The 26,317-nt window shown below is 34.0% G+C and overlaps 1 protein-coding gene across 2 annotated transcripts; it reads left to right on the top strand.

Moving 5' to 3' along the window:
• Positions 1-10,106: 10,106 nt before the first annotated feature.
• LOC131610613 (cation/calcium exchanger 5) lies at positions 10,107-18,261 on the top strand. 2 transcript variants are annotated; one of them, XM_058882603.1, is made up of 4 exons: positions 10,107-11,087; positions 12,646-13,866; positions 16,969-17,093; positions 17,566-18,261. In XM_058882603.1, exons 1-2 carry the CDS (start codon positions 10,299-10,301, stop codon positions 13,408-13,410), a joined length of 1,554 nt encoding a protein of 517 aa, XP_058738586.1. In that variant the 5' UTR covers positions 10,107-10,298; the 3' UTR covers positions 13,411-13,866; positions 16,969-17,093; positions 17,566-18,261. The 2 variants fall into 2 exon arrangements, with proteins under 2 accessions (XP_058738586.1, XP_058738585.1); XM_058882602.1 differs by having other exon boundaries at positions 17,527-18,261.
• Positions 18,262-26,317: the final 8,056 nt, after the last annotated feature.

The raw sequence follows: 26,317 nt of genomic DNA, 5'->3' as shown, positions 1-26,317 counted from the left end.
ATGACACTTGACGCTAAACTAACACACTGACTCATGAGCTAATCCTCACCAAGTCGAGAGTCGCTATCTATGAAGCACCGACACCTCTGAAACCAGGCGTGTCCGTGTCTGTGTCGATGACGGACACCTGCACCGACACTTGCAATTACATTTAATTTATTCATTTTTTCAAATTATTAACGGTGTCGCCGTGTCAGTGTCGGGGTCGATTTAGGGGTGTCCGTGCTTCATAGGTCGCTATCTTCAATCTGAAAATGACAACATGTAAGGGTGAGTCTCATTCACGATTACCAAATATTATTCACTCAATTTCATCATATTCAGATATTCAGACAAGTTTCATCATCACAACAACCAACACATCACCAAAATCACAACACTGGAAAAGCATCCAATCATGTTATAAAAATCATGCATATGAATGCAACTGACACTATGCATGTGGTACCAACATCATTGATCCGCTGTCGCGCACGGGTCAAAAACGAGTTAATTTGCAAAACTGTAGTAACGACGGTAACGGTAACTCGTGTATCGTCTCCCAAGGACTCTTGGGTTTTACTAACCGAAATCGAAATTGGGGGGGGTTGGTTTGGTCGAAAAAATGATTATCAAAAGTGATTATGGAAATAAGCCGATCTACTGAATCAGTTCCTACTATCATCGATTATCATAATTTTAATTCCCTAAGCGGATTGTGTATTCCTATTTGGATACGAACTCAATGACAAGCGCGGTGAGGTTCGTGAGATGCATGATCCTATTGTCCGAATTAAGCAAACGGGATAATTTTCATGGATTAAGCAAACATGATTGATCAGGCACAAAAACGAATTAAGCAAACGATTCGTGTCTAGGTTAGGATCATACAATCAACCAAATTTAATCAATAAATTTCATGTAATTGAATTAAGCAAACAAGAACACAAAATATCATCGAAAGGAATTAAACTAGAATTAACATTATAATAATCTCAAGTATTGGAACCTGAATTACAGTAGATCGACTCAAAAGCGATTAGTTCTCCATGAGTTCGTACAAAACTTCCAAATCGTGGATAGTGTTTCGGATGAACAGTCAAGAGTGAATAGTAACGCGGCTGCTACCCTAAGGGAAAATAGCACAACCCGTTTTACAATCCAGCTGGGTCAAACATACGACCCAGACCCAAAACTAATTGACTCGAAACTTAACTAAAACTAGTGCTGCAACTTCAACGAATTTTCTGGCCCTGCTACAGTCCGATTCTGACTTCGACTCAAACATAAGAATTGTAGCTCTTTCTCTTAGCTTTCCGTCGATTATTAGAACGCCTCAATCGGACTCCTGGAACTCCAGTTATAATCGTTTCCGCGCAGACTGCTAAAGCTGAAAATTAAATACGAAAATCAAATAACAATAAAAATAAACTCAAATATAAAAACATAATAAAATAGAAAAATAAACAAAATAAACTATGGAAATGCATAATTAAAAACATAGAAGAATGTGCATCAAAATGCACTGATCAAATTCCCCCACACTTGAACTTTTGCACTCCGAGCAAAATTAAAACTCAAGAAACACACAACATCATTTACTCATTCTAGGCTACAAACTCTTCTTCGGTTAAGGATGCATCAATAGGTACTAATCTTGCACACTAAGGATATCGTAGGAACACAATTCCCCAATTGTACGGTCATAAGCCTCCTGAACATACAAACCGCTTCGAATCATGTTATTATGCCAAAGCCTAACTTACTCATCATCCTTTTTACTCTTTTTCATTCTGGCGCAATCACATTAAGCTCGTTATCTCCACACACTCATAGTAAGGCTACCGGTTAGTGACTCTGATCTTTTTTGCATGGGGTTCTGGTACCTAAGTGGTATACCCTTTTTATTCCCCATTGTAGTTGCGGGGGATCGGACCGTAATCCTCCCTACCAAGTTCAGCACCAGAAACCTCTGAACCAACTAACAATGGGACTTGAAATCTTTTTTTTTTGTGTAGGTTCTACAACCGTTGGGTTAAGTGACCGGGTGAGGGTCACCAAACTTAGAAGGTGCATTCCCTATTTTTTTTCTTTTCAAAAGAGCCTTGGATCACTCACTTATTTTCATCGGCTTCCTTACGTAGAGCACGTGTGAGATGGTGCCGACTGCTGAAATAAACTACTCAAGAGCTGTCAGAGAATGAAAGTTTAAGGCTAAAACATAATTAGTATTCAAATCAATTTCCACATGCAGGAGACTTACGGTGTTAAAACGATAACGATCTTGTGAATTTTTTCCAAGTCTCCGCAAACTAATCTCAAATTAGTCTATAGCCTAGAACTTTCAAAAAGATGCATTTTTTTTTAATATAATAACTAAAAACAAAACAAAACAAAGAACAAAAACAAAGAAAAAAACAAAGAATAATAAATGATTCCCTCCCCCACACTTAAAACATGCATTGTCCTCAATGAAAGAAACAAACATAAAATAAAAGAGAGAAGAGAGAGGAAAGAACACACCCGAGTAGTCAAGGAGGATAGGTAGGCATGGCAACGGGGCGGGTCGGGGACGGTTTTTACCTCCCCCAAACCCAAACCCGAATCCCCAATCAATCCCCGTTACCCGCCCCAAACCCAAACGAGGATGGGGAATTAAAACCCAAACCCGTCCTTAACGGGTTCGGGTATCCCCGCCCCGCTACCATGTATTTCGTAAAATCAATTTTTTTAATAAAAATATTTACTTTTTCAAAAATCAAATTACATTATAAATAACAAAATAAAACAATCTCAAAAAAAATTTATACATATATTTCAAATATTTAAAATAATAAATACAAATCAAATTATTAAAACATTAGCCACATATTTAATAATATAAATTATGAAATATAAATAATAATGTACATATTGAAATAAACGGGGCGGGTTCGGGGACGGGTTCGGGGTGGGTACTAGTGTCCCCATTACCCGACCCATCCCCATGTTTTCTAATCGGGGAAAACCCAAACCCGAACCCAAACCCAGTCAAAGCGGGTTTTCCCCGTCAACTTCGGGGCAGGTTCGGGTGGGTACCCGTGGGTCTGGGTTTTATTGCCATGTCTAAGGATAGGTGATCACGTAAGCATCCTTTCTCAAAGAGATATCTTCTACATTTTCTTCTTCCAAAGTGGGGCTCTCATGGAGTAGCTTTGGGTAATGCTCATCGTCCTTAAAAAGTGGTTTAGCTCCTTCGCCTTTTATTCCAGGATCAAAGAATGTTCTTCTAAAAGTAAAAGTGTCAAATGGGCACGTGAAGGTGCTCTCATCTTTCACGACATCAAGGAACCAAAGGTTATGGGGCTGCCTCACTACTTTTGCTACATCTTCAAGTGAGATCCTATGCACACACATGGACGAACTAATATCATAAATGTCATCCAAGGTCCATCCAATTCCTTTCTTATGCTTCTTCAAAACCTGCAAAAACTTACTTTCTTGATCAAAATAAAGTTTAGAAGAAATTATAACTGGAAGTTTTTCATTCATCTCTAAATAAGCATATTTAAGATTTTCAGGAATTGGTTTCAGCTCTCGGAAAGGTGGTTGTTCAATGGATGGTTTGTTTCGGGCAGCCGAGATGTCAAGAGTATCAGTTGCATGAACAACTTCATCGATAACAACTTCACCTCTAGTAGATATGTTATCCTGCAAGACAGCATCAATCTCAGCACATACAACACAAATGTTAGTGTCAGTACAATCAGAACATAAGTAAACATCATTAAAATCAGACAGTGATGGAAAATCATATGCAAGCAAATCAGTACAAGTATCATCAACAGTTTCAGAAAGCAACTCTATTTGAAAAACAGAATGCTCTTCCAAGGGTTGTTGGTTTGATCCTTGAGCTTGCTGCATGACATTCAATAAAGTGGCAAGTTGTCCAATTTGTGTTTGCAAAGTCTGAAGAGTAGAATCAATTTGTTGTTGATACTGAAGATTATTTGCAGCCATTTCTTTGACAATATCCTCTAGTGAAGGTTCGAAAGGTGCAGAGCACACAACCTGAAATTCATTCAGATGCTTATGCGGATCCTCACCTACAAAACCATTAAACCTAGGCAACAAATGTGTTAAACCATATTCCAATTCAAAAGGTGCATCGACTACAGGATAATCAGTACATAAACCATTATAGTTCACATTAGGGATAGCCAACTGCGTCAAAGTTCTTTGTTCAGCCATGGTTTCAACAAACACAGATATACCAATTATGTCTCATACAGGCAGAAAGAAATGGAAAGAAGGAAAACGATTAAAATAAATTTATAAAAATATAAAAATACAAAATTTAAACTACTTAAGGCAAATACGAATTTTGAGAATTTTTTTGGAATTTTCTGAAACTATAAAAACAGAAAATAAATCGTAAAAAATAGAAAAATAACGAATTTGCGATTTTGGGGGCCAAATTCCTTTAGAATTCTATTCTAAAGGAGTACTGTTTGCCAATTTTTTTCTGATATTCAGGAAAAATTTCGGAGCAAATCGAGATAGTAGCTTCCAAACTTACCTGATAGTAGGGGTGGGAATAGGCTAGGCTAGGCTAGGCTTTATAAGGCCTGGGTCTGGCCTACGATAAACTTACAAGGCCTGAGCCTGGCCTATGGCCTACTATAGGCTCGTTTTTTCAGCCTGGCCTGGCCTTTTTAAAAGTCTGGCCTGGCCTAAAAGCCTCTTTCTTATTAATGTTTTCAATTTATTCATATTACTTAAGAAGCCTTATAGGTTTTATATATATATATATATATATATATATATATATATATATATATATATATATATATATATATATATATATATATATATATATATATATATATATATATGAACATTTAGACCGACCTATTTAGCATTTTTTTCTAATATATATGTATATATAGACTAATCTATTTAATACTTTTTCTAATATATATGCATATATAGGCCAACCTATTTAGACTAATTTTAATAAATATAAAAATATAGGCCGGCCTACAAGGCTTTATAGGCTTTTTTAATAGCCTAGGCCTGGCCTATTTTATCAAATAGGCTTTTAAAAAAGCCCAAGCCTGGCCTTTTTATCAAATAGGCCTGGCCTGGCCTTAAGTAGGCTAGGCAATAGGCCCATGTAGGCCGGCCTGGCCTATAATTCCCACCCCTACCTGATAGGATGGAAAACTTATCACTATACTGCAACCGGTATTGCAACCCTGAAAATCAACAAACACACCACAAAAAAAACAAGAAAAATCCTAGAAATAACATTATACCTATGACTCTAATATCGATTAATAACAACAAGAATCCCCGGCAACGGCGCCAATTTGATCCGCTGTCGCGCACGGGTCAAAAACGAGTTAATTTGCAAAACTGTAGTAACGACGGTGACGGTAACTCGTGTATCGTCTCTCAAGGACTCTTGGGTTTTACTAACCGAAATCGAAATTGGGGGGGGTTCGTTTGGTCGAAAAAATGATTATCAAAAGTGATTATGGAAATAAGCCGATCTACTGAATCAGTTCCTACTATCATCGATTATCATAATTTTAATTCCCTAAGCGGATTGTGTATTCCTATTTGGATACAAACTCAATGACAAGCGCGGTGAGGTTCGTGAGATGCATGATCCTATTGTCCGAATTAAGCAAACGGGATAATTTTCATGGATTAAGCAAACATGATTGATCAGGCACAAAAACGAATTAAGCAAACGATTCGTGTCTAGGTTAGGATCATACAATCAACCAAATTTAATCAATAAATTTCATGTAATTGAATTAAGCAAACAAGAACACAAAATATCATCGAAAGGAATTAAACTAGAATTAACATTATAATAATCTCAAGTATTGGAACCTGAATTACAGTAGATCGACTCAAAATTGATTAGTTCTCCATGAGTTCGTACAAAACTTCCAAATCGTGAATAGTGTTTCGGATGAACAGTCAAGAGTGAATAGTAACGCGGATGCTACCCTAAGGGAAAATAGCACAACCCGTTTTACAATCCAGCTGGGTCAAACATACGACCCAGACCCAAAACTAATTGACTCGAAACTTAACTAAAACTAGTGCTGCAACTTCAACGAATTTTCTGGCCCTGCTACAGTCCGATTCTGACTTCGACTCAAACATAATAATTGTAGCTCTTTCTCTTAGCTTTCCGTCGATTATTAGAACGCCTCAATCGGACTCCTGGAACTCCAGTTATAATCGTTTCCGCGCAGACTGCTAAAGCTGAAAATTAAATACGAAAATCAAATAACAATAAAAATAAACTCAAATATAAAAACATAATAAAATAGAAAAATAAACAAAATAAACTATGGAAATGCATAATTGAAAACATAGAAGAATGTGCATCAAAATGCACTGATCAAACATCATCAATAGGAATAACCCACCGACCGATCCAACATCGTCAAGATACGGCCCTGTCAGCACAAATTCCACACAATGGGAATTATGCCCTTCACTGAATCCACAACATCATCTGGATTCAGCCCTTAACATATGATTATGAATGGATGCAAACATATATGAAACATACTTATACCATCGTCAAGTCTATGAGTAACATCATCCAATACTCAAACCATCATCATCATCATCAAAGCATGTTTATATACATTAGCATCATTAAAATACAATCATATCATCATCATCATCATTAAGAACATACATGTATCCGCATCAATCCTCATCATCATCATCCATAAAGAACATACATGTATTCACATCTTCCAAAACAAATTAATCTTCATTATACAATTCTCAACAATCATCACATAATCATGTTTTCAAACACATATTATATTGTCACATTTCATCATATATGTCAACAATACATCATCCATCAAACTAACAAAATATTCACATCATACTCATATCCTCGCATAGAATGTCTCATAAGCTTCATCATACAATCAAACAAATCATCACACAACTCATGCTTTAAACATAGCATGTATTGTCATATCTCATCATATATATATACACAATACATCATTCAACAAGAAAATAAATCATGATCTAAAATAACCAAAGTTACACCTCATTTCATCATCTAAGCACATAGGTTATTTCATAAGGTTCATCATGCTCGAAACGACACTAAAAACGGACATAAGGTTTGAAAGTTATGGCTTTTATAAAATATTTTATTTTTCAAAAACAAACAGTGGTAAACGGTTACCCAAAACCCAATAACCGGATACTGCATACCACGTAACCCAGAGTTTTGTTTTTAATAGGGGTAATCGGTTACTGTCATTTCATTAACCGGTTACTGCCTTCCAGACAGCAACAATTACCTTTCAAATCAATGGTAACCGGTTACCCAAACCCCAGTAACCAGTTACTTCGTAACTGTAACCCCAAAAACCAGATTTCACAGTGTTTTTACACACCTTAACTTATAGGATTCATCCAACTTCATCAATCTACTATCCTATATCAGTTTTACACATAAAAACCTAACTTTCCATTCAATTATTTAGAAAACCCATATTCTCATATTAGTTTTCATGGATAAACAACAACACATCGATAAACACTATATTCAAACCATAACATCAATCAAAATACAATTATGCATAAGATTCAACATGGGTAACATCAATTATATAATTCTCCTCAAAATCATCCTAAACCCAATCTAACATATGATCCAATTGCCATAAATAATACATCTAATCAACCCTATTATCTATAACACGATAAGAGATGCTAACAGGAAGAATCCCCACTTACCTTAGCCAAAGATTCTTGATTGGTCATCTTCCTCTTCTGTTCCTCTTTCACATGTCTACTTCTCTTATTTTCTTTCTCTTTTTCTCCTCTATTTCCTAATTTCTTGTTTTATGAAAATAAAATAGAATAAACTATAACTTAGTAAAAGACCTAACCATTTAGCACCCCTCTTTCACTAAGCACAACCCATGGTCCGATAGCTTATTTTACACAATTTTCAACTTAAGTCCAATTTAAAATATCAATAATCCAAAAAATTAATTTAAACTCCAATTAAATTAATAAACATAAAATATGGGGTGTTACAATACACATTACGTTAAACCATTCGAAGCCAACTTCAGCCCTGCGTTGCTGCCTGTCATTGAATCTACACCGAAAAACATAGATAGTCCAAACCAAGATTATGCGTCCAAATCCATATTCAAACCGGACCTGCACCAGTAAAAAGACTGAATCCATATCAGTTCGAAAATCGAAATGAATAGTACTTTATGCAGAACCGGATGCCGAACTGCTACCTTTGGAAGATCCATTATAATGGCTCTTGAGAAATCCATAAACCTCCAAGAACTACAATATGACTCATTACCGTTTGCAGTTGGAACTCTCCATGTATGAAGCCAGTATTTCTGCAATAATAATAACGAACCATATATCAAATCTCCAATCCTAACTTGATAACGCATAAATCTCAATCCTAAAGGCATCATAACCAGACATTGAATCTACACCGTCTAGAATACCTCGCTTATATGTATGACTGATCATCAAACACCTAGTAACTTAGTTTAAAACATGTGGTTAAGAGTGAAAAAATAATACCAAGAATCCGTAACAGAGGTTGAAATTCCCTTGTGCCAAACTATGCTCAACCAAAACTCATTTGTCAAACACAAAGCATTCTCCCTCCCATAGACTTTTGTTTCTCTGGAACAATAACATGGATATCATCACCCTGTGCAAATAACATCCCACCGAGTAAAACATCAAATACTAACCAAATACAAATCACCATAAAGATTCACAATATGATCTTGACCATTCATGGTATTAAAGGTATGTCAACGAAAACAACAACATAAACTTCAAAACATTCATCAGAAATGATATAAGTTAAAAAATGAAACCAACAACATTAACTTCAAAACATGAAACAGAAATCATACAAAACCAAAAATCGAATTATAACCCTAATGTGAAACTTGAAAACAACAACATTAACATCAAAACATGAATACAAAACCCAAAATCGAATTAAACCCTAACATGAAACATACTTCCTTGTCTATAACAATAAATTCAAAATGCTCCTTTGCAGCGGAAGAAACCTTCCATCTGTGATGTACTTTCACAACAATCTTCCATAGTTCTTTGGTTTCATTGATGTCCTTGATAAGCTCAAAGGGTCGGGCCATATCGAACAATCTTCGTCAGGAAGAAGCTGCAAAAAGAGGGGAATAGGAAACCCTAAAAACAAAATGAAAATGAGTTAGACGAAGAGTGAGGAGGTCGTAAGAAGACAGATAAAGCAAAGGAAGAGTGAGGATATGAACATGAAAACCACAAAGTAACCATAACAAAACCATATGAACATAAAACGATATATAAGCAACTAACCCCTTTGTCAACGACCACCATCTGAAAATGCTCTTTGTTTGCCGTCGTTACTTTCCACTTATTATGGACCTTCACAGCTATCTTCCACAGTTCTTTCTGGTCACTTATGTCGACAATGTTGTCATATGGTCTTGCCATGTCGGTCGCAGCGTGAGAAAGACGAAAGAAGCTGAAAACGGTGAGGAAAGAGATGAGAGAGATGATATCAGAAAGACTGTTGTTATGTGATATTAAAAGTAGGTATGAGAAAGTGTAAACGACATGCATAAGAAAGGAGGAGCAGAGCCCGCGTGGGAAACCGTGATATGGGAAAGAGGTTTGAAAAATCGGTTCAGATGTGATGGAAAGGTAAGTCATCGTTTAAACAGTATTGGTTAGTAGTACAAATTGTGAGTAAATTAGTGTAATTTCATAGTAAGTAGTAGTTGTATATTTATGAGGAAGGTAGAAAAAGACACAAAAAGTGGAAATTTGGATTATGTGGCAATCAAAAGGAAAAGGATAAGAAAGAGTTTTCCAGAACTACAAATTTTTTTATATGGTAGATAGAGACTAATGCCTATTTTTTTCTTGTAACATATAGAAACCAATTTGTATAATTTGAAAGACTTATAAGTAATGATTTGAGATTCACACTCTATAAAATAAGGAATGAATTTCAAAATTTTAATTTTTAATTAAGATGTTATTTGAAAGTCACCGAAGCTTTATATATAAATCTACCAAAATAAAATAAAAAGTCACCGACAAGCCAGACACAAACGCAGCGATTTGTCAATGATGAAGAAAAAAACGCGAAAAGGAAACGAGGCACATCACAGTCCTCTTCCGGGATCCCCTCTGCAACTTCCCACTACTATTCCTACTAGTTAGTTACAAACTCAGTGAGACAATAGATCAAACACCATATCATCATCACAATGCCTTCAAAAAAAACCTTCACACTCTCCCTCCTCCTCACTCTCATTCTCATCTTCTTCTTCCTCACAACAAACTCCCCTCCCTCTCAATCCCTCTCCACCACACGTAGATCCCTCCTCACCACCACTCTCACATCTTGCAACCCTCAACCCAACGCAATCCTCAACTACCACTGCATCTTCCCCCAAACCCCCCTCCTCTCTATCACCTCCCTCTCCCTCCTCCTCGTCCTCCACTTCTACATCCTCATCCAAACCGCACAACACCATTTCTCAATCGTAACCACCAAACTCGCCTCTCATCTCAATCTCTCCCCTAGCATGGCCGCCGTTACTCTTCTCGCCCTAGGTAACGGCTCGCCCGATGTTTTCTCATCTCTCGCCGCTCTTCGCGCCGGTCAGTATCGTACCGGCTTCGGCGCGATTCTCTCCGCCGGAGCTTTTGTATCGGCTCTTGTAGTCGGCTTCGTCGCGATCTACGCGGCGCCTTTTTCGGTTGATCCCGCGCCGTTTGTTAGAGATGTTTTGTTTTACTTGACTGCTGCGATGTTTCTGTTTTATGTTTATCTTAGTGCGGAGATTTTTTTGTGGCAAGCGGTTGGATTTGTGGCGTTCTATCTGTTCTTTGTTGGTTTTGTGTTTTACATGGATTTAGGGATTGTGAATCGGAGGGAGAAGAGTTCGGCGGATCTTGAGGGACAAGTTGAGTCGTGTTACGATGAGAAATTACCGGGATCAGGAGAAAAAGAGAAACACAACGCTTCTGGATTGAGTGGATCTTTTCGTTTGGTATGTTTCAAACTTTCAATTTACCTTATGATGATTTGGCTTTGAATATAGATGTGATTTCATAGTTATTGATTGGTATTTGATTATGCTATTTTGGCTGGAATAGTTTATGATTTGAATACATTATCATGATTTAGTTCATTCGTAGCATGGTATACTATTACTCTACTATTACTTTCGTCTTGTATGGTTCTGTTTTCTTCTTTGTTAGTTCGTTTGGATTTACTGTGTTGAATGTTGAAATTGATTTTTCTCTCTTTCAAACATATGATAGAAGTGTGTGTTTGGTTTTGTTCTGCAAACCCGTCAGAATTGAGATAGTCTGTCTACCGGAATTTTAGCTAAAATGTAGTTGTTTGATTGCTTAACCTTCAAACCCTGGTTTGACTCCAATCAATTAAAAGTTGTTTTGTGTTAGTTTGATAAGTTTGCACTATGTTTTTTATCAGCTTTTGTGTTAGTTGTTTGATAAGTTTAATCTATGTTTTAGATCAGCTTTTGTGTTAGTTTGATAAGTTTAATCTATGTTTTAGATCAGCTTTTGTGTTAGTTTAAAGGTATCTAAACATAAACCACTTTACTTCAAACTCGGTTTTACAATACCAATTTAATTCAAAATCAGGTTTGTAAAATATTTTGCCAAACATGTAGTACTTATTAGTTAACTTGCTGGCACTTGCTAAACTGGTTACTCGTAGGATGTAGGATGTACAAGAATAAAAGTAAAAAAGCTTCCTTCAATAGTATAAAAACATTTTGTATTAAAAAAAACAAAAGACTGATGCTGGTCTGAACCAGCTGGTTATCCAGATCTAACCTTGAAACCAAGCACTTGGAGCTATTCGTTTGATGCACACCTCCTAAAAATGATAAAAATTCAAATTCGAAAGACAGATTTTGGAGGAAAAACAATTTCTGTTTGCATTTTCCTTTTCATCTTTGATGCAGCAAACTGGGAGCTCAGTTATATTTGGAGCTGAAACAGTTAATAGTTATAAGATGTAGTGGTGACTTATTTTTTCGAATGATGAGTTTTTGTGATGTTATATGTTTCTCAAGTTTTGGACAGGAAAAGTGTAGAGAATTTGATTTTGGAAAGAAACAATTCACAGTCAAAGCTTATGTGTGGTTTTTTAAATCCATTAACATGTAATCCTTTTTCTTTTAATACCCACAAAATGTGGGGGAGGTTGGCCTGTTGATCCTTTTGTTGGTAGACATTGAATCAAGTAAACTTGTAACTTTTTCCCCAAAGTTTTTTATTTGATATGTGTAAGACAAGTTAAACCAATTAGGCGGACCACTGATGTAATTGATACTACTATGATCATTTCTCTGATTCGATAATTGTTTATTTCCGTGCATTGTAGATGACTCCTTGTTTAGTTCATTCAAAAATATTTCTTAGAACTCTTTAAAATGTAGTCAATGTTTCCTGTGTAAAAAATTAATACTGGCAATGCTATACATTACATGAATAAATTTTCTGTTCTTTTATATTATTATTGAACTTATTTTACTTGAGATTGTCCTGATGTAGCCTATACTATGCTTACAGATTTCTAAAGCATGGGAGCTTCCTGTCTTGACTCTTTTAAGATTGACAATCCCTCAACCAGCACCATCGCAATGGAGCAGATTTTATGCATCAGCCAATATTGCTCTTTGTCCACTCGCCCTCTTGTATGCATGCAACTCATTCATGCCACTGAATCATCCCATAGTTTTCCTCCTCCCTAATACTCTTTTCCCTCTCTGGTCCGTAGTGCTCATGACAAGCTTCTCTCTTGCGTTTCTTCATTTTGTGTTGGAAAAAGAACCCCCGAAAACAGAACATTTGCCTGTGGTGGTTGTGGCATTTGTTATGAGTGTGTTTTGGATATCTACCACAGCTGGAGAGCTGGTGAATTGCCTTGAAGCTTTAGGCACACTTCTCAAACTGTCACCGGCATTCCTAGGTCTTACAGTGCTAGCATGGGGAAATTCGGTGGGGGATCTTGTTGCCGATGTTGCAGTTGCTAAAGCTGGTCATCCAGCAATGGCTATGGCAGGATGCTTTGCTGGACCGATGTTTAACATGCTTGTTGGTCTTGGAACTGCTTTGGTCATACAAACGACAAATATATATCCTAAAGCCTATGAACTTAATTTCCATGTGGGTATAGTGATTGCCTTTGTGTTCCTGCTATTAAGCCTCATGGGGTCTCTTTTGGTAATCACTTGGTCTCGATTTCGAGTGCCCAGGTTTTGGGGATTCTGTCTCGTGGGCCTCTATATTGCTTTTATGGCGTTGAGTATGGTAGTAGCCATTTTTTCAAGTTGATTACTTCTAGGAAGATTTAGATAGGCATGTTCAGAAATCTCAGTTCTCTTGAACCATATTTAAAAACCAATCTGGAACACTTTACAAAAACCAAACCATTTAAGAAAACTGGCCTATTCAGTTTTCTGCCAAAAATTCAGTTCTTGACACCCAGCTTAATACATGGTTTCCCCTCTTCTCTCGTAGACTCATACTTGAAACTCAGATTCATAAATCACAGATGAAGAAACCTAACCCCTAATTTGAAACCAATTCTCTTTGATTTCTCGATGTAATTCCTTAATAATCCAACTCGTCGCTCGTGACTCCATTCACGCATTCTCAAATACTCCTGATTTTATTTATTTGACTTCGCTCTCAACTCAGATTCATTCATGCTCTAAGCTCTTTGACGGCGTTGTCTCTTGATTTCATTCATTCACGTGATGTTCTCTTCATTCTCCGTCAAAGATTAAGGTATTTTTTGTGCTGCTCACTTCTTTCGTTCATGTATTTTATGATTGGTATGCACTAGAAATTAGAATGATTTTGTATGCTTTTGGTTGGTTCCTTGAAGCTCAGTTCCAATCCTGACTGAAGCTTTTTCATACACCTGAAGCTTTTTCTCGTCTAAGTTCACTCTCCAGGAAGTCCTTAATGTCATTTCCTGCTGGTCTTTTCACACACACTCTAATTTGTTGGTTTTCTTGCTTAACTAATATTATTGTGAATGCATGAATGATTATGGTTGAATGATTCTCTCTATGCTTTCTGGTTTTTCTTGCATAAGTATGGATTTTGTGTTCTCATATTTGTTATGAAACTAATGTATTTTGGTGGTATTAAGCTTGTGGTGGGGTTTTGTGCTCTTAGATATGCTCAGCTTCCAAGTTCCAATTATTTTGTGCATGTTTGTTTTTGGGTTATTACCATTTTTGCCCCCTGCCATATAGGCGACTTTTGGTTTACCCCCCTGTAAATTTTTTTTTTGTAAAACTAACCTTGCCATTTCAAGATTCTGTTTTTTTAGACCTTGGAGGAAAATGGCACACGCCCAAAGCCTATGTGGCGTGCTTAGTGGCATTTTTTTTTCTTTTTTCTTTTTTTTAATTTCAGCTAAGCTGACGTGGAATTATATTTTTTTATTTTGATTTTTTTTATTTCCACGTGGATTTTCTTTTTTTTTTTTTTCAAAAAAATTTTTTTTTTAAATAATTTTTTTTTTTAAAAATATATTTTTTTTTTATATTTTTTATTTTATTTTTTAAAAAAAAATTTGTAGGTAAATCCGCAGGTATTTTAAAACCCGTAGGTAAATCCGCAGGTATTTTAAAATACCGCAGGTATTTTAAAATCCGTAGGTAAATCTGCAGGTATTTTAAAATCTGTAGGTAAATCCGCAGGTATTTTAAAATCCGCAGGTAAATCCGCAGGTATTTTAAAATCCGTAGGTAAATCCGCAGGTATTTTAAAATCCGCAGGTAAATCCGCAGGTATTTTAAAATCCGCAGGTAAATCCGCAGGTATTTTAAAATCCGTAGGTAAATCCGCAGGTATTTTAAAATCCGTAGGTAAATCCGCAGATATTTTAAAATCCGTAGGTAAATCCGCAGGTATTTTAAAATCCGCAGGTATTTTAAAATCCGCAGGTATCTCAGGTAAATCCGCAGGTATTTTTTTCAATATTTATGTGTTTTGAATTTGAATAATATTAAAATAAATAATATATATATATATATATATATTACGTTAAAATAAATAAAAAATAAAATAAAATATTATGTTAAATAAAAATAAAAATAATTTTATTTTTTTTTTTTAAAAAAAATTAAATTTTTTTTTTAAAAAAAATTTAAAAAAATAAATATGATGTGGAATTAAAAATAATAAAAAATAAAAAATATAATTACATGTCAGCATATTTGAATTTTAAAAAATTAAAAAAATAAAAGAATTACACAATCAGCATGCCACATATGCAAATGGCATGTGCCATTTGCTGGCGAGGTCTAAAATGACAGAATCTTCATTTGGCAAGGTTAGTTTTACAAAAAAAATTTTTACAGGGGGGTAAACCAAAAGTCGCCTATATGGCAGGGGGCAATAATGGTAATAACCCTTTGTTTTTTAAATATTAAAGTTTTATGCTAAAGATGCTTGGCAATTGGCATAGTAGATTCATGTGCATGCATATGGGATTGATACCTTGCTCTACCCGATAACAATTGAAAAATATTAAATATAAGGGTGTCCAAGAAGCAAACATCAGGACATGGAAAATACTCCACCTAGCATTCCATAGCATACTACTCAATGAGGGACTTGGGCACCCCCATAATACCCAAGTCACTCTCATAGCAAGACCTCTAAGAGTTTTCCTCCCGACGGCTGGCACTCTACGACACTATACTCGGCCTTTTCCAGTCATCCCCTTCATAAGTATCCTAGGACTTGGAGAACCTTTCTTTAAGAGCTAGCTATCGAGAGGAAGTTACAAGCAACTTAAATACTCTACTGAGCATCCCATATTACTTGTTATGCTCAGCTTCCGAGTTCCAATTATTTTGTGCATGTTTGTTTTTTAAATATTAAAGTTTTATGCTAAATATGCTTGGCAATTGGCATAGTAGATTCATGTGCATGCATATGGGATTGATACCTTGCTCTACCCGATAACAGTTGAAAAATATTAAATATAAGGGTGTCCAAGAAGCAAACATCAGGACATGGAAAATACTCCACCTAGCATTCCATAACATACTACTCAATGAGGGACTTGGGCACCCCCATAATACCCAAGTCACTCTCATAGCAAGACCTCTAAGAGTCTTCCTCCCGACGGCTGGCACTCTACGACACTATACTCGGCCTTTTCCAGTCATCCCCTTCATAAGTATCCTAGGACTTGGAGAACCTTTCTTTAAGAGCTAGCTATCGAGAGGAAGTTACAAGCAACTTAAATACTCTACTGAGCATCCCATATTACTTGTTGTGGGACTTGGGAACCCTATAATACCCAAGTCCCCATCATAGCCTTCTTACTTTTCTCCATTAATGTCTGCATGGGAGATGTGAGTCTGTTTAAACAGAAGGTTATTGAAATGTAATCTGTTTCGCTCATCATGTTCAATAAAAAATTCTTCAAATCCCAAAGCATTCTTGCACTAGGCAATTGTATATTTCACATTGTTTGTCAAAAGAATCATCATGAAGACTTATAGGAAATATAATTGTTGTTGGGAGGGTTGTGAAGGAAAGCTATGGTTCAGCTAAACGAACAATATACATTCACTGTAAAGTCAGTGTACTGGCAAGGCAGTGGGTTTTAGTATACAATTGGAGTATTATGGCTGTGATAATAGTTTGGCTTATTCTTTGTGCTTGTGTCTGTAAATAAGAACATGGCTACATATCTGTTATTTGTCTTCTAGGAATACTTTTGTCCTCTTATTTATCTGTGTCTTGTTCATCAATACCAAATCCTTGTTTTCTAATGATGAAATGAGTTTAAGATATTGAATGAACCATTTTTTTGTATATTTATTTGGGTTGACACACAATATAATGTTTACGTGGCAGGTATTACAATCTTGATGCTCACTACAAGTTTCAAATATAAAAAAAGATTAAAAAGGTTTCAACTCAAGAAGGTTCAAGCAACAGATTACAGAACAAACTCTTCTCAATTATGAAGAACAGCACAGGTATTGTTTTGGACATGCTGCTTTTACAAATGTAATCTTCAATAAGTTTTAGTTTGGCAATCTGTTTTTCCTACTGACTTACGCTACACCTGTTAGTTGGCCTGTTTTTTTTTTTTTCTGAGAAAAATGCTGACTTTTTTTATTGTTTCTAATTCTTGTATGTTAGATTTTTTAATGACTTGTTTATTGTCACCCTTTGTCTCCTGTATTTCATTGCAAAATTCTATCTATATTAAATTCTTGAAGCTCTCATTACAGTTGTCAGAATATGACATTCTAAAACGTTGTCCACCCAGAATGGAATTTATATTACATGATATTCTTAAATTATTGCTCTGCAAAAGGAACTATGCTAAACATAACAAGTATTGTCTCTGTTGACCCAAATTGCTTTACCATTTCATAATAATTATTTCAATGTACCTACCTGTAGAATTGTCTCTGTTGACCAAAATTGTTTCACCCTTTCAAGAAATGTTGGAAGTATGTGAAAAGCATGAGGAGTAGCAATGGACGGCTTTTAATGGCTCAACGGAAAGTGGAACTGAAAGTGTACAGTGTACTTGAAACCTGGAAATTTGTTGCAAGTGCGTATTGGAAGTAGGGCTGTGCAAAAGATCTGGTTATTATGAGGCCCAAACAACCAGATTCGGATTTCTTTTAAAATATCAAGATTAAGTAATATGGTTACCAACCTATCCATTTTCAACTGGTTGGATATCCGCCTATCATTTATTTTCCAATCTGTTGTATGGCTGTTATGCTTCTGTCTGCTATCACAGTCATTCATTAGTCATGAGTCACATAAATTCATGGAAGGATCAAGACCCTTCAATTGGAGATGTATCTTCCAGGATGGAATACCATTGTATTTCCCAGAAATCTTTCTTTGAATTAAGATAGGAGAATTTATAGAAGTAGACCTTGGAATGGTAAAAGATTCAGTGGTGTTCTAGATATGCAACCCACTACAGGTTCAATTCAATCCAGTTTTGTTGAGAACGAGCATGAGATTTTCTACACTTTCTCAAATTAGGAAACAATCCTTGTTTTCAAGACTCAATGTGAATTCATTAGGTAATGCTGAGATCTGTGTCAAAGGAATTGTTTTTGTACTGGTTATGCTAATATTGAGATTATTAATGGAGGAAGTGGTGTTGTTGAGTTCCTACAGTTTTTGGTCTTTAAGGTAAAAATCTAGGTTGTGTGTAAAATTTGGTCTTGCAAACTGATTTTTAAACTGAGAAACAAGTTTTTTGAATCCAGATTTAGAAATAGCCGGTTTTAAATCAGGTTTGAGGGAATGGCCAATTTATAACTGTGTTAGCTAAAATAACTGGATATGTAACTGTAATCAGAGTTACAGTTTGGAACAAAAAGTATAGGGTTAAATACTATTCACCCCCCTGCCAAAGTAGCGAGATTCGGTTTTCCCCCTTATTAAAAAATTTTTTAGCCTTCGCCCCTTAGAAAACAAGATTCTGTTTCCAGGAACCCCCTATTCCATGTTTGGCTGACTGGGCTGGGAGAATCTTGCTGACTGGGCATTTGATTTACTTGTTTGGCTGACTAGACATTGTATAAGCAAAATGCAACTAAAAATATTGCAACTCCCAGGATTCGAACCTGGGACTCTTAGGTAGAGAGGAACCATGTGCAACCAACTGAGCTAATGCTTTTTCTTGATTTATATTATTTCAAACTCTACTTATATTTAATATGTTAATACTAACAATATATAACAATTGAACTAATAATCTGGGTTTAAAAAATATACTAACAATATGTTAAAAATTTTATAAAACGTTTTCATTAAAAACTGACTTTGTAACAATATATATTTTTATTATTTTTCAAATTTGTATATATGACAAATTTATATATATTACAAATTCAGTATTAAAAAGTGGACGATAATTTTAACGTTAAGATAATATTAATATTTGTAAAATGTTAAACGTTAATATTTATAAATATTAATATTTGTAAAATGTTAAAAAATTAATATTTATAAAATGTTTAAAATGTTAAAAAATTTATAAAACATTTTTATTAACGTTTTTATTTACGTTTTTAGTAACGTTTTTATTTTATTAACATTTTTATAATTATTAACGTTTTTATTTTATTAATTCTTTTATTTTATTAACATTTTTATAATTAATACAACTATTGTTTTAATTTCAAAGGTATATATTAACTAAATAATTCTTAATTAATATAAAAACATAATCTTATTGTATATATTAATTAAATAAAATAAATATAGATAATGCAATAATTATAAAACTAATTATATTTTTCAATTATAAAACTGAGCAATAATTAATAATTAAAAAAACTGAAAAAAAAACGTTAATTAAAAACGTTTATTAAATTTATTAAATAATACATTTATATAATTATTAAATAATACATTTATATAATTATAAAAAAATGTTAATTAAAAAATTATTAAAAAAAACAGTTAAATAAAATTATTAAAAAAACGTTTATATAAATTATTTAAACTGAATAAAAACTTTAATTAAAAACGTTAATTAAAAACGGTTATTAAAATTATTAAAAAAAAAGTTTATATAAATTATTAAATAATACAATTATATAATTATTATAAAATTATTATATATACAGTAACTTTTTAATATTTAATATTATTCAACGTTAATTAACTTTTTACAATTTGATAATATACAACGTTAATTAACTTTTTAATATTAGATATTATTAGTAACTTTTTAATATAATATTGTATATTAACTTGTTAGTATTAACTTGTTGTATAATAATAGCCCAGATTATTAGTTCAATTGTTATATATTGTTAGTATTAACATGTTAAATATAAGTTGAGTTTGAAACAATATATATTAAGAAAAAGCAGTAGCTCAGTTGGTTGCACATGGTTCTTTTTAATTAAGAGTCCCAGGTTCGAATCCTGGGAGTGGCAATATTTTAAATTGCGTTTTGCTTATACAATATGTCCAGTCAGCCAAACAAGGAAATGCAGCAGCCAAACAAGGAAATCAGGCGCCCAGTCAGCAAGATTCTCCCAGCACAGCCAGCCAAACAGGTGATAGGGGGTTCCTGGAAACAGAATCTTGTTTTCTAAGGGGCGAAGGCTAAATTTTTTTTTAATAAGGGGGAAAACCGAATCTCGCTACTTTGGCAGGGGGGTGAATAGTATTTAACCCAAAAGTATATTTAGTTATAAATCTTAATCTGTACAAGCGGTTTAAAAATGGATATAGTTTGGCTTTTGCTGCCTGCCTGCACCTGTTCTTGTTTCATGTAGTCAAATGGCGCAGTTCAAACTTGAACAACACTTAATACAGTTCATGACAACTTTGAACAATACCTGAACTTCAGGAACAGAGTGCATTTACATTTACCACATCTAATGAAACATTATCTAAACATTTGGTTGTCTTTTTTATTGTTCTGTGTGCTGTTTGTTAAAATGGGAATGTTTGTATCTGGCATGGTTGTGTGGACTAGTATTGTTTCATGTATGCATTTCTTCGCCACTTCCAAACTGTGGTTGGAATTACCTAAGCTGAAGTGGGGCAAAATAGTTCGTTTACTTCTTTTTAACTGATTTACAATTTAAAATCGGTTCTAACTGGCTGACAATACAGAAATGAATTAGTGCATGTTTGGTTTAGCGGCATAAAATGAAAAAGCACGGCGAAAACTCACGGTAGCTTTACAAACTTGCGGTGGCAGTGGAAAAAAAAGCTAATCCAAACATGCTGTTAGATAAATAAATTGAATTTATTTGAACAAACTCAATAAAAGTTCATTTTGGTTTAGTTACCTAAACAATGAACACACATCATGCAAGATTTAGATTTCACATTTCAATACTAAAATAGGATCATGATCATTGCTTTTCAATACTAATGATTTTTAATTTACGGCTGTGATTGATTATAGCTGAAACCGCATAGAAGGACTTCAGCAAGGAATCTGTGTCCATAATTGAATAGGCTTATTTTACTTTAGGTTAACTTTTTTTTTTATTATTTATTTTGAAACATGACTTTCCTAGGAAAGTAAAACCGACTCAAAAACAAACTTTAATTTACAAACCAACATATATTGATGAATCTCTTTTATTAAACTATAAATAAATAAATATTCAATATATATGTGGTTGCTCCAAGTGATAAAAAAAAAACTCATACATCTTAAGTGACCATATATTTGATATCTGTCCTTTTTTATCAGTTGACTGAAATTGATTTTTAAGAATTTGAATAAACAAAACTCAACTACTTTTAGCTTAACTTTTTAACATTGATTCTATTAATCCCCTCACCATTTATACTAGCGTGGCTAAAAGAGATACCAAGCCAGTGCCACTAGCTTCTTGGCCAATATGTTTGCTGTGTGGAAGCGGTCTCTTCTGTCTTGTTCTTTGGCCATTGGGAGTTCAACATATTTACTTAGCCAATCATATCATGAATGACTTACTCAATGGCTCTACTTCTTTTTCCAATGATGGTGCAATATATTGCGCTTAGAATTATGTCACTTATACAAATTTCACATAAAAACTCATACTCCATCTAATGAAAACTGTTGACAAACAATTAAAATAAAATAAAATAAAATAATTCTTGAGAAGAATATGATGATATACTTTGAATTCTCAATTAATAAAATACGAATTAAACACTTAATTATGTTAGGATAGAATGACATATTATTGGCTTATATTTAAGGATCACTGGTTTTAAGGATCACTAGTGGTTTGACCTTTCAAATTCTCAAATGATAATAATTAACGTGGAAATATCCCAAGGCTTAGCAATAAGACTCAAGGTTTTTGTGTGATGCTAAAGTCAAAGATAATGATACCAAAGACTTGGAAACTTCAGAGTGTGAAATATATGAAGTGTGAAAGCCCGCATGATCATCTCCGTTTGAGTGACTAGTAATAGTATCATGTAAAGTCACAGGTGTATTTCTAGAAAATTTATGGCTAAATCGCACATACACACACAAACACTAAAAACTCTTGATAAGCCTCTCATTTTTTAAATTAAATCATCAAGAAAATGTTTTTGAGGTCTAGCTAGTTAATTAGGGGTTTGTCTAATTGATTGTGGGTCTTTTTTTAATCGATTAAATCATAAGCCTAATCGATTAGATCATACTTGGTTGAGTCTAAAATTGATTGACTATGAGATGTGATCATCTATCTATCCATATAATAGTCTTAATGCTTTAATGTTATTCCATTTCATAATAAAGCTTGACTATGGATACTTTAAGATAATGTTCTTATGTTTAATGGGATCTCATGATTAAGTCGCACTTAATGTTTCATTAAACCAACTAGCTATTATAAGACTTTATTATTTTGGAAAAACAAACATATCGAAGAAATGCCTTTTATTATTAATAAATAATTCGATACAAGTAATAAGTTTTAATAAAACTATTGTCCTCTAGAGCTTACTCCATCAATCTTCCACTAGCACTAGATCAAATCAAGCATAGACATAATACACATAGATCTAGTATGACCATTATGATTATATTGCGCAAGAGATTTTGTTAGTGGGTCAACGACATTGTCAAGTTTTTGTACTCTACATATCTTTATATATCTTCTATCTATTATATCTCGAATGAGGTGATATCACCTAAATATATGTATGGATCTTTGGCGAGATCTAGGCTCCCTAGCTTGTGTGATAGCATCATTGTTATCACAATAGAGATCAATGAGACCCACAATGCTATGGATTGTGCCTTGATCCAAACAACTTCCTTTACTGCATTTCAGGCATCAATATACTCGATCTTGGTTGTAAAATTAGAACTATATCCTGCTTTGAACTTTTTCAACTCACACCACCACCATTTAAGCAAAACACATAATCAACTCGTAGCTTGCAATTTTTTTCCTTCAGAATTTAATAGAAAAGACCAACTTGACTAACAGAATGATTTTTAAGAGATTAATATATAATATTAATTAGATAATTTATTAAAGTGAGACTTTAAATTAAGTTAAAAGATCCCGACTTAATTATTTTTTGTTTTATAATTTTTTAAATTTATATATCTTTCCATAAATTTTAGGGTTATTTGATCTATTTAGCTTATATACACAATTAACTTTTTTATTTAAAGTTCAAACAATTTTGCTTTTTTTTTCTTATATTTCCAATGGATTGGATGGGATTTTTTTTTATAATGTGTCATTTCTATTATTGATGTTTCACGTTAAACAAATATTTTCTTATGTCACATTCTACAAGTGATATATAGTATCATTAAAAATGCACGTGTTAACAATTTTATATAAAAAATGTTGGAGAAACGTGTCATCAATTTTATATAAATAATGTTAGAGAAAAATAAAATTATTTGAATTTGCATCATATAAATTAAGTTAGTAAATTAATCTAAACAGGGAAATTAACGCTATAATTAAATATTTCAAAAATATTAAAAAAGTTATTATTCAATTCCATTATATATATTTTATTAAATCATAAATAATAGATATATCTATCTACAAGGACATAAATTTTAGTTACTTATTTTTATCAATTAATATATTCATAAAGAAATAATTTCTATACTTATTTGTTTTCATTCTATTTATTCTAAACATATTTTCTTGAATTTTATTTGAACATAAAACCTATTTATTTATTTATGCATATACTAACGTTAACAATTCATTTAATAAATTACGGATTCTAACACATCTCATGTTTCTTTTTTAGATATATAAATTTTAAAAATATTAGATACAGCATTAACAATAATCTTCTATATACTACTCACAACACTAAAAAATACACTAATTAAATAAAAATCCTAATAACTAATCTTCTAGACGTAAAATTATTATCTATAATATAACAAAATTAATGGTGGTAGAAAAGTCTCTAATACCCTCATTTGAGTTTTTGACACCACGTTAAAATTCTGGTTATTTGGTCTTTCCACAATAAAGTTATTAATTTTACTATTAAAATAATACAATCCTCATTTTTTATCAAACTTACAAAATTTCTCTCTATTCTCTATTTTTTTCCCTTTCATCACTTTCTCACTTTCTCACTTCCACAAAAAAAATATTATTAGTCTATATTTTTTTATATACGAAAAATAATATTTATGATTGAAATATTTTTTATTCAAAAATAGTATACGGGAAAAATTTATTCAAAAAATTTATTATTTATGAAAAATGGTATGTATGATCCAAATATTTTTTATTCAAAAATGGTATACGAGAAAAAATCTACTATTAATCTAAATATGTTTATATACGAAATTTACTATTGATCCAAATATTTTTGTCAATATTGGAATGATAGGCCTTGCCTTTCTATTGATTTTGAATAATGTATATACACCAAGACTATTTAATGATAATAATATTCTAATAATAACAATGATATCCTAATAATAACAGTGATATTCTAATATAATAACAATGATATCCTAATAATAACAATGATATTCTAATACACCCCCGTAGTCGAAATTGGAGGCTGACGAATGTTGAGACTATCACGAAAATCATCAAAGAGTTGCAACGGAAGTCCTTTGGCGAAGATGTCAGCGATTTGGTAACGCGAAGGGACATGTAAGACCCGTACTTGGCCGCGGGCGACTTTTTCACGTACAAAATGTATATCCATCTCGATGTGTTTGGTACGCTGATGTTGGACTGGGTTGCCAGATAGATAGACAGCACTCACATTGTCACAATAGACTATAGTGGCTGTTGTGACTGGGCAATGTAGTTCCAACAGTAAGTTTCTAATCCAACAAGATTCAGATACTACATTGGCGACTCCGCGGTACTCGGCTTCGGCACTGGACCGAGAGAGGGTGTGCTGGCGTTTGGCAGACCATGAGATTAAATTGTCACCAAGATAGACACAGTAACCAGAGGTGGATCGCCTGGTGTCTGGGCAACCAGCCCAATCTGCGTCAGTGTAAGAAACTAATTTGCTGACAGAGGAGGGATGCAAGTGAAGGCCGAAATCAAGAGTGTCGTGAATATATCGAATTATACGCTTCAGTGTTGACATATGTTGTGTTTTTGGGTCATGCATGAATAGGCATACCTGTTGTACTGCATAAGAGATATCGGGTCTTGTAAAGGTTAAATACTGCAATGCTCCTGCAAGACTCCGATATTCAGTTGGGTCATGATATGGATTCCCAAAAGAGCCACTGAGTTTTGCCTTGGTGTCGACTGGAGTGGGTGATGGTTTGCAAGAGGACATGCCTGCTCGTTCTATAATTTCCTCTGCATATTTTCTTTGAGACAAGAAAAGACCACCTGTATGTTTGGTGACAGATATTCCCAGAAAATAACTTAGAGGACCCAGATCCTTCATGGCGAATTCAGAACTAAGTTTAGACATAGTAGAGTCACGAAGAGCATCAGACGAAGCAGTGAGAATTATGTCATCCACATATAGAAGGATATAAGCAGTATCAGTACCGTGATGAAAAACGAATAAGGAATGATCAGAGATGCTGTGAGAGAAACCCAATGTGGCAACATAATCAGTGAATCTTTGGTACCAGGCGCGAGGTGCTTGTTTTAGACCATAGAGAGACTTTTTGAGTAGACAAACATGCTCAGGATATTGTGGATTGCGGAATCCAGGAGGCTGGTGCATATACATTGTTTCATCCAGATTTCCATGCAAAAAGGCATTTTTGACATCTAGTTGATGGAGACACCATGATTTGGATATTGCAATGCTAAGTACCATGCGAATAGTGGCCGGTTTGACGACAGGGCTGAATGTTTCACCACAATCGATACCTGATTGTTGATTAGGACCATTACCTACAAGACGAGCTTTGTATCGCTCAAAAGACCCATCAGATTTCTTCTTGTGCCTGAAAATCCACAAACTTCGAATAACATTAGCATTAGAGGAACGAGGAACTAATTCCCACGTCTTATTTTCAATAAGAGCATAATATTCGTCTTTCATGGCCATTTTCCAATTAGGATCTCTTAATGCATCAATTGGATTTGTAGGCAAAAGAGAGATTGATTGGTGGGTATATGTGTGTAGGTTAAAAAGCTTACGGGATTTTACAATTCCGTGTTGTGACCGGGTTGTCATTTGAGGTGAATGAGGAGGTGGTAGGTGTAGAGGAGGTGGTAGGTGTTGTTTTTGTAGATGAAGTTGTTGGTTGGGAGGGAGAATGTGTTTGAGC

This window comes from Vicia villosa, linkage group LG6 (genome assembly GCF_029867415.1).
Source record: "Vicia villosa cultivar HV-30 ecotype Madison, WI linkage group LG6, Vvil1.0, whole genome shotgun sequence".
Taxonomy (NCBI): domain Eukaryota; kingdom Viridiplantae; phylum Streptophyta; class Magnoliopsida; order Fabales; family Fabaceae; genus Vicia; species Vicia villosa.
This window is presented reverse-complemented; position numbering and strand designations above follow the sequence as displayed.

Bases quoted from the DNA above. Each gene is read 5' to 3' on its own strand.
- LOC131610613 (XM_058882603.1), top strand. From the start codon at position 10,299: ATGCCTTCAAAAAAAACCTTCACACTCTCCCTCCTCCTCACTCTCATT. The intron at 11,088-12,645 runs GTATGTTTCAAA...CTATGCTTACAG, and splicing joins TGAGTGGATCTTTTCGTTTG to ATTTCTAAAGCATGGGAGCT.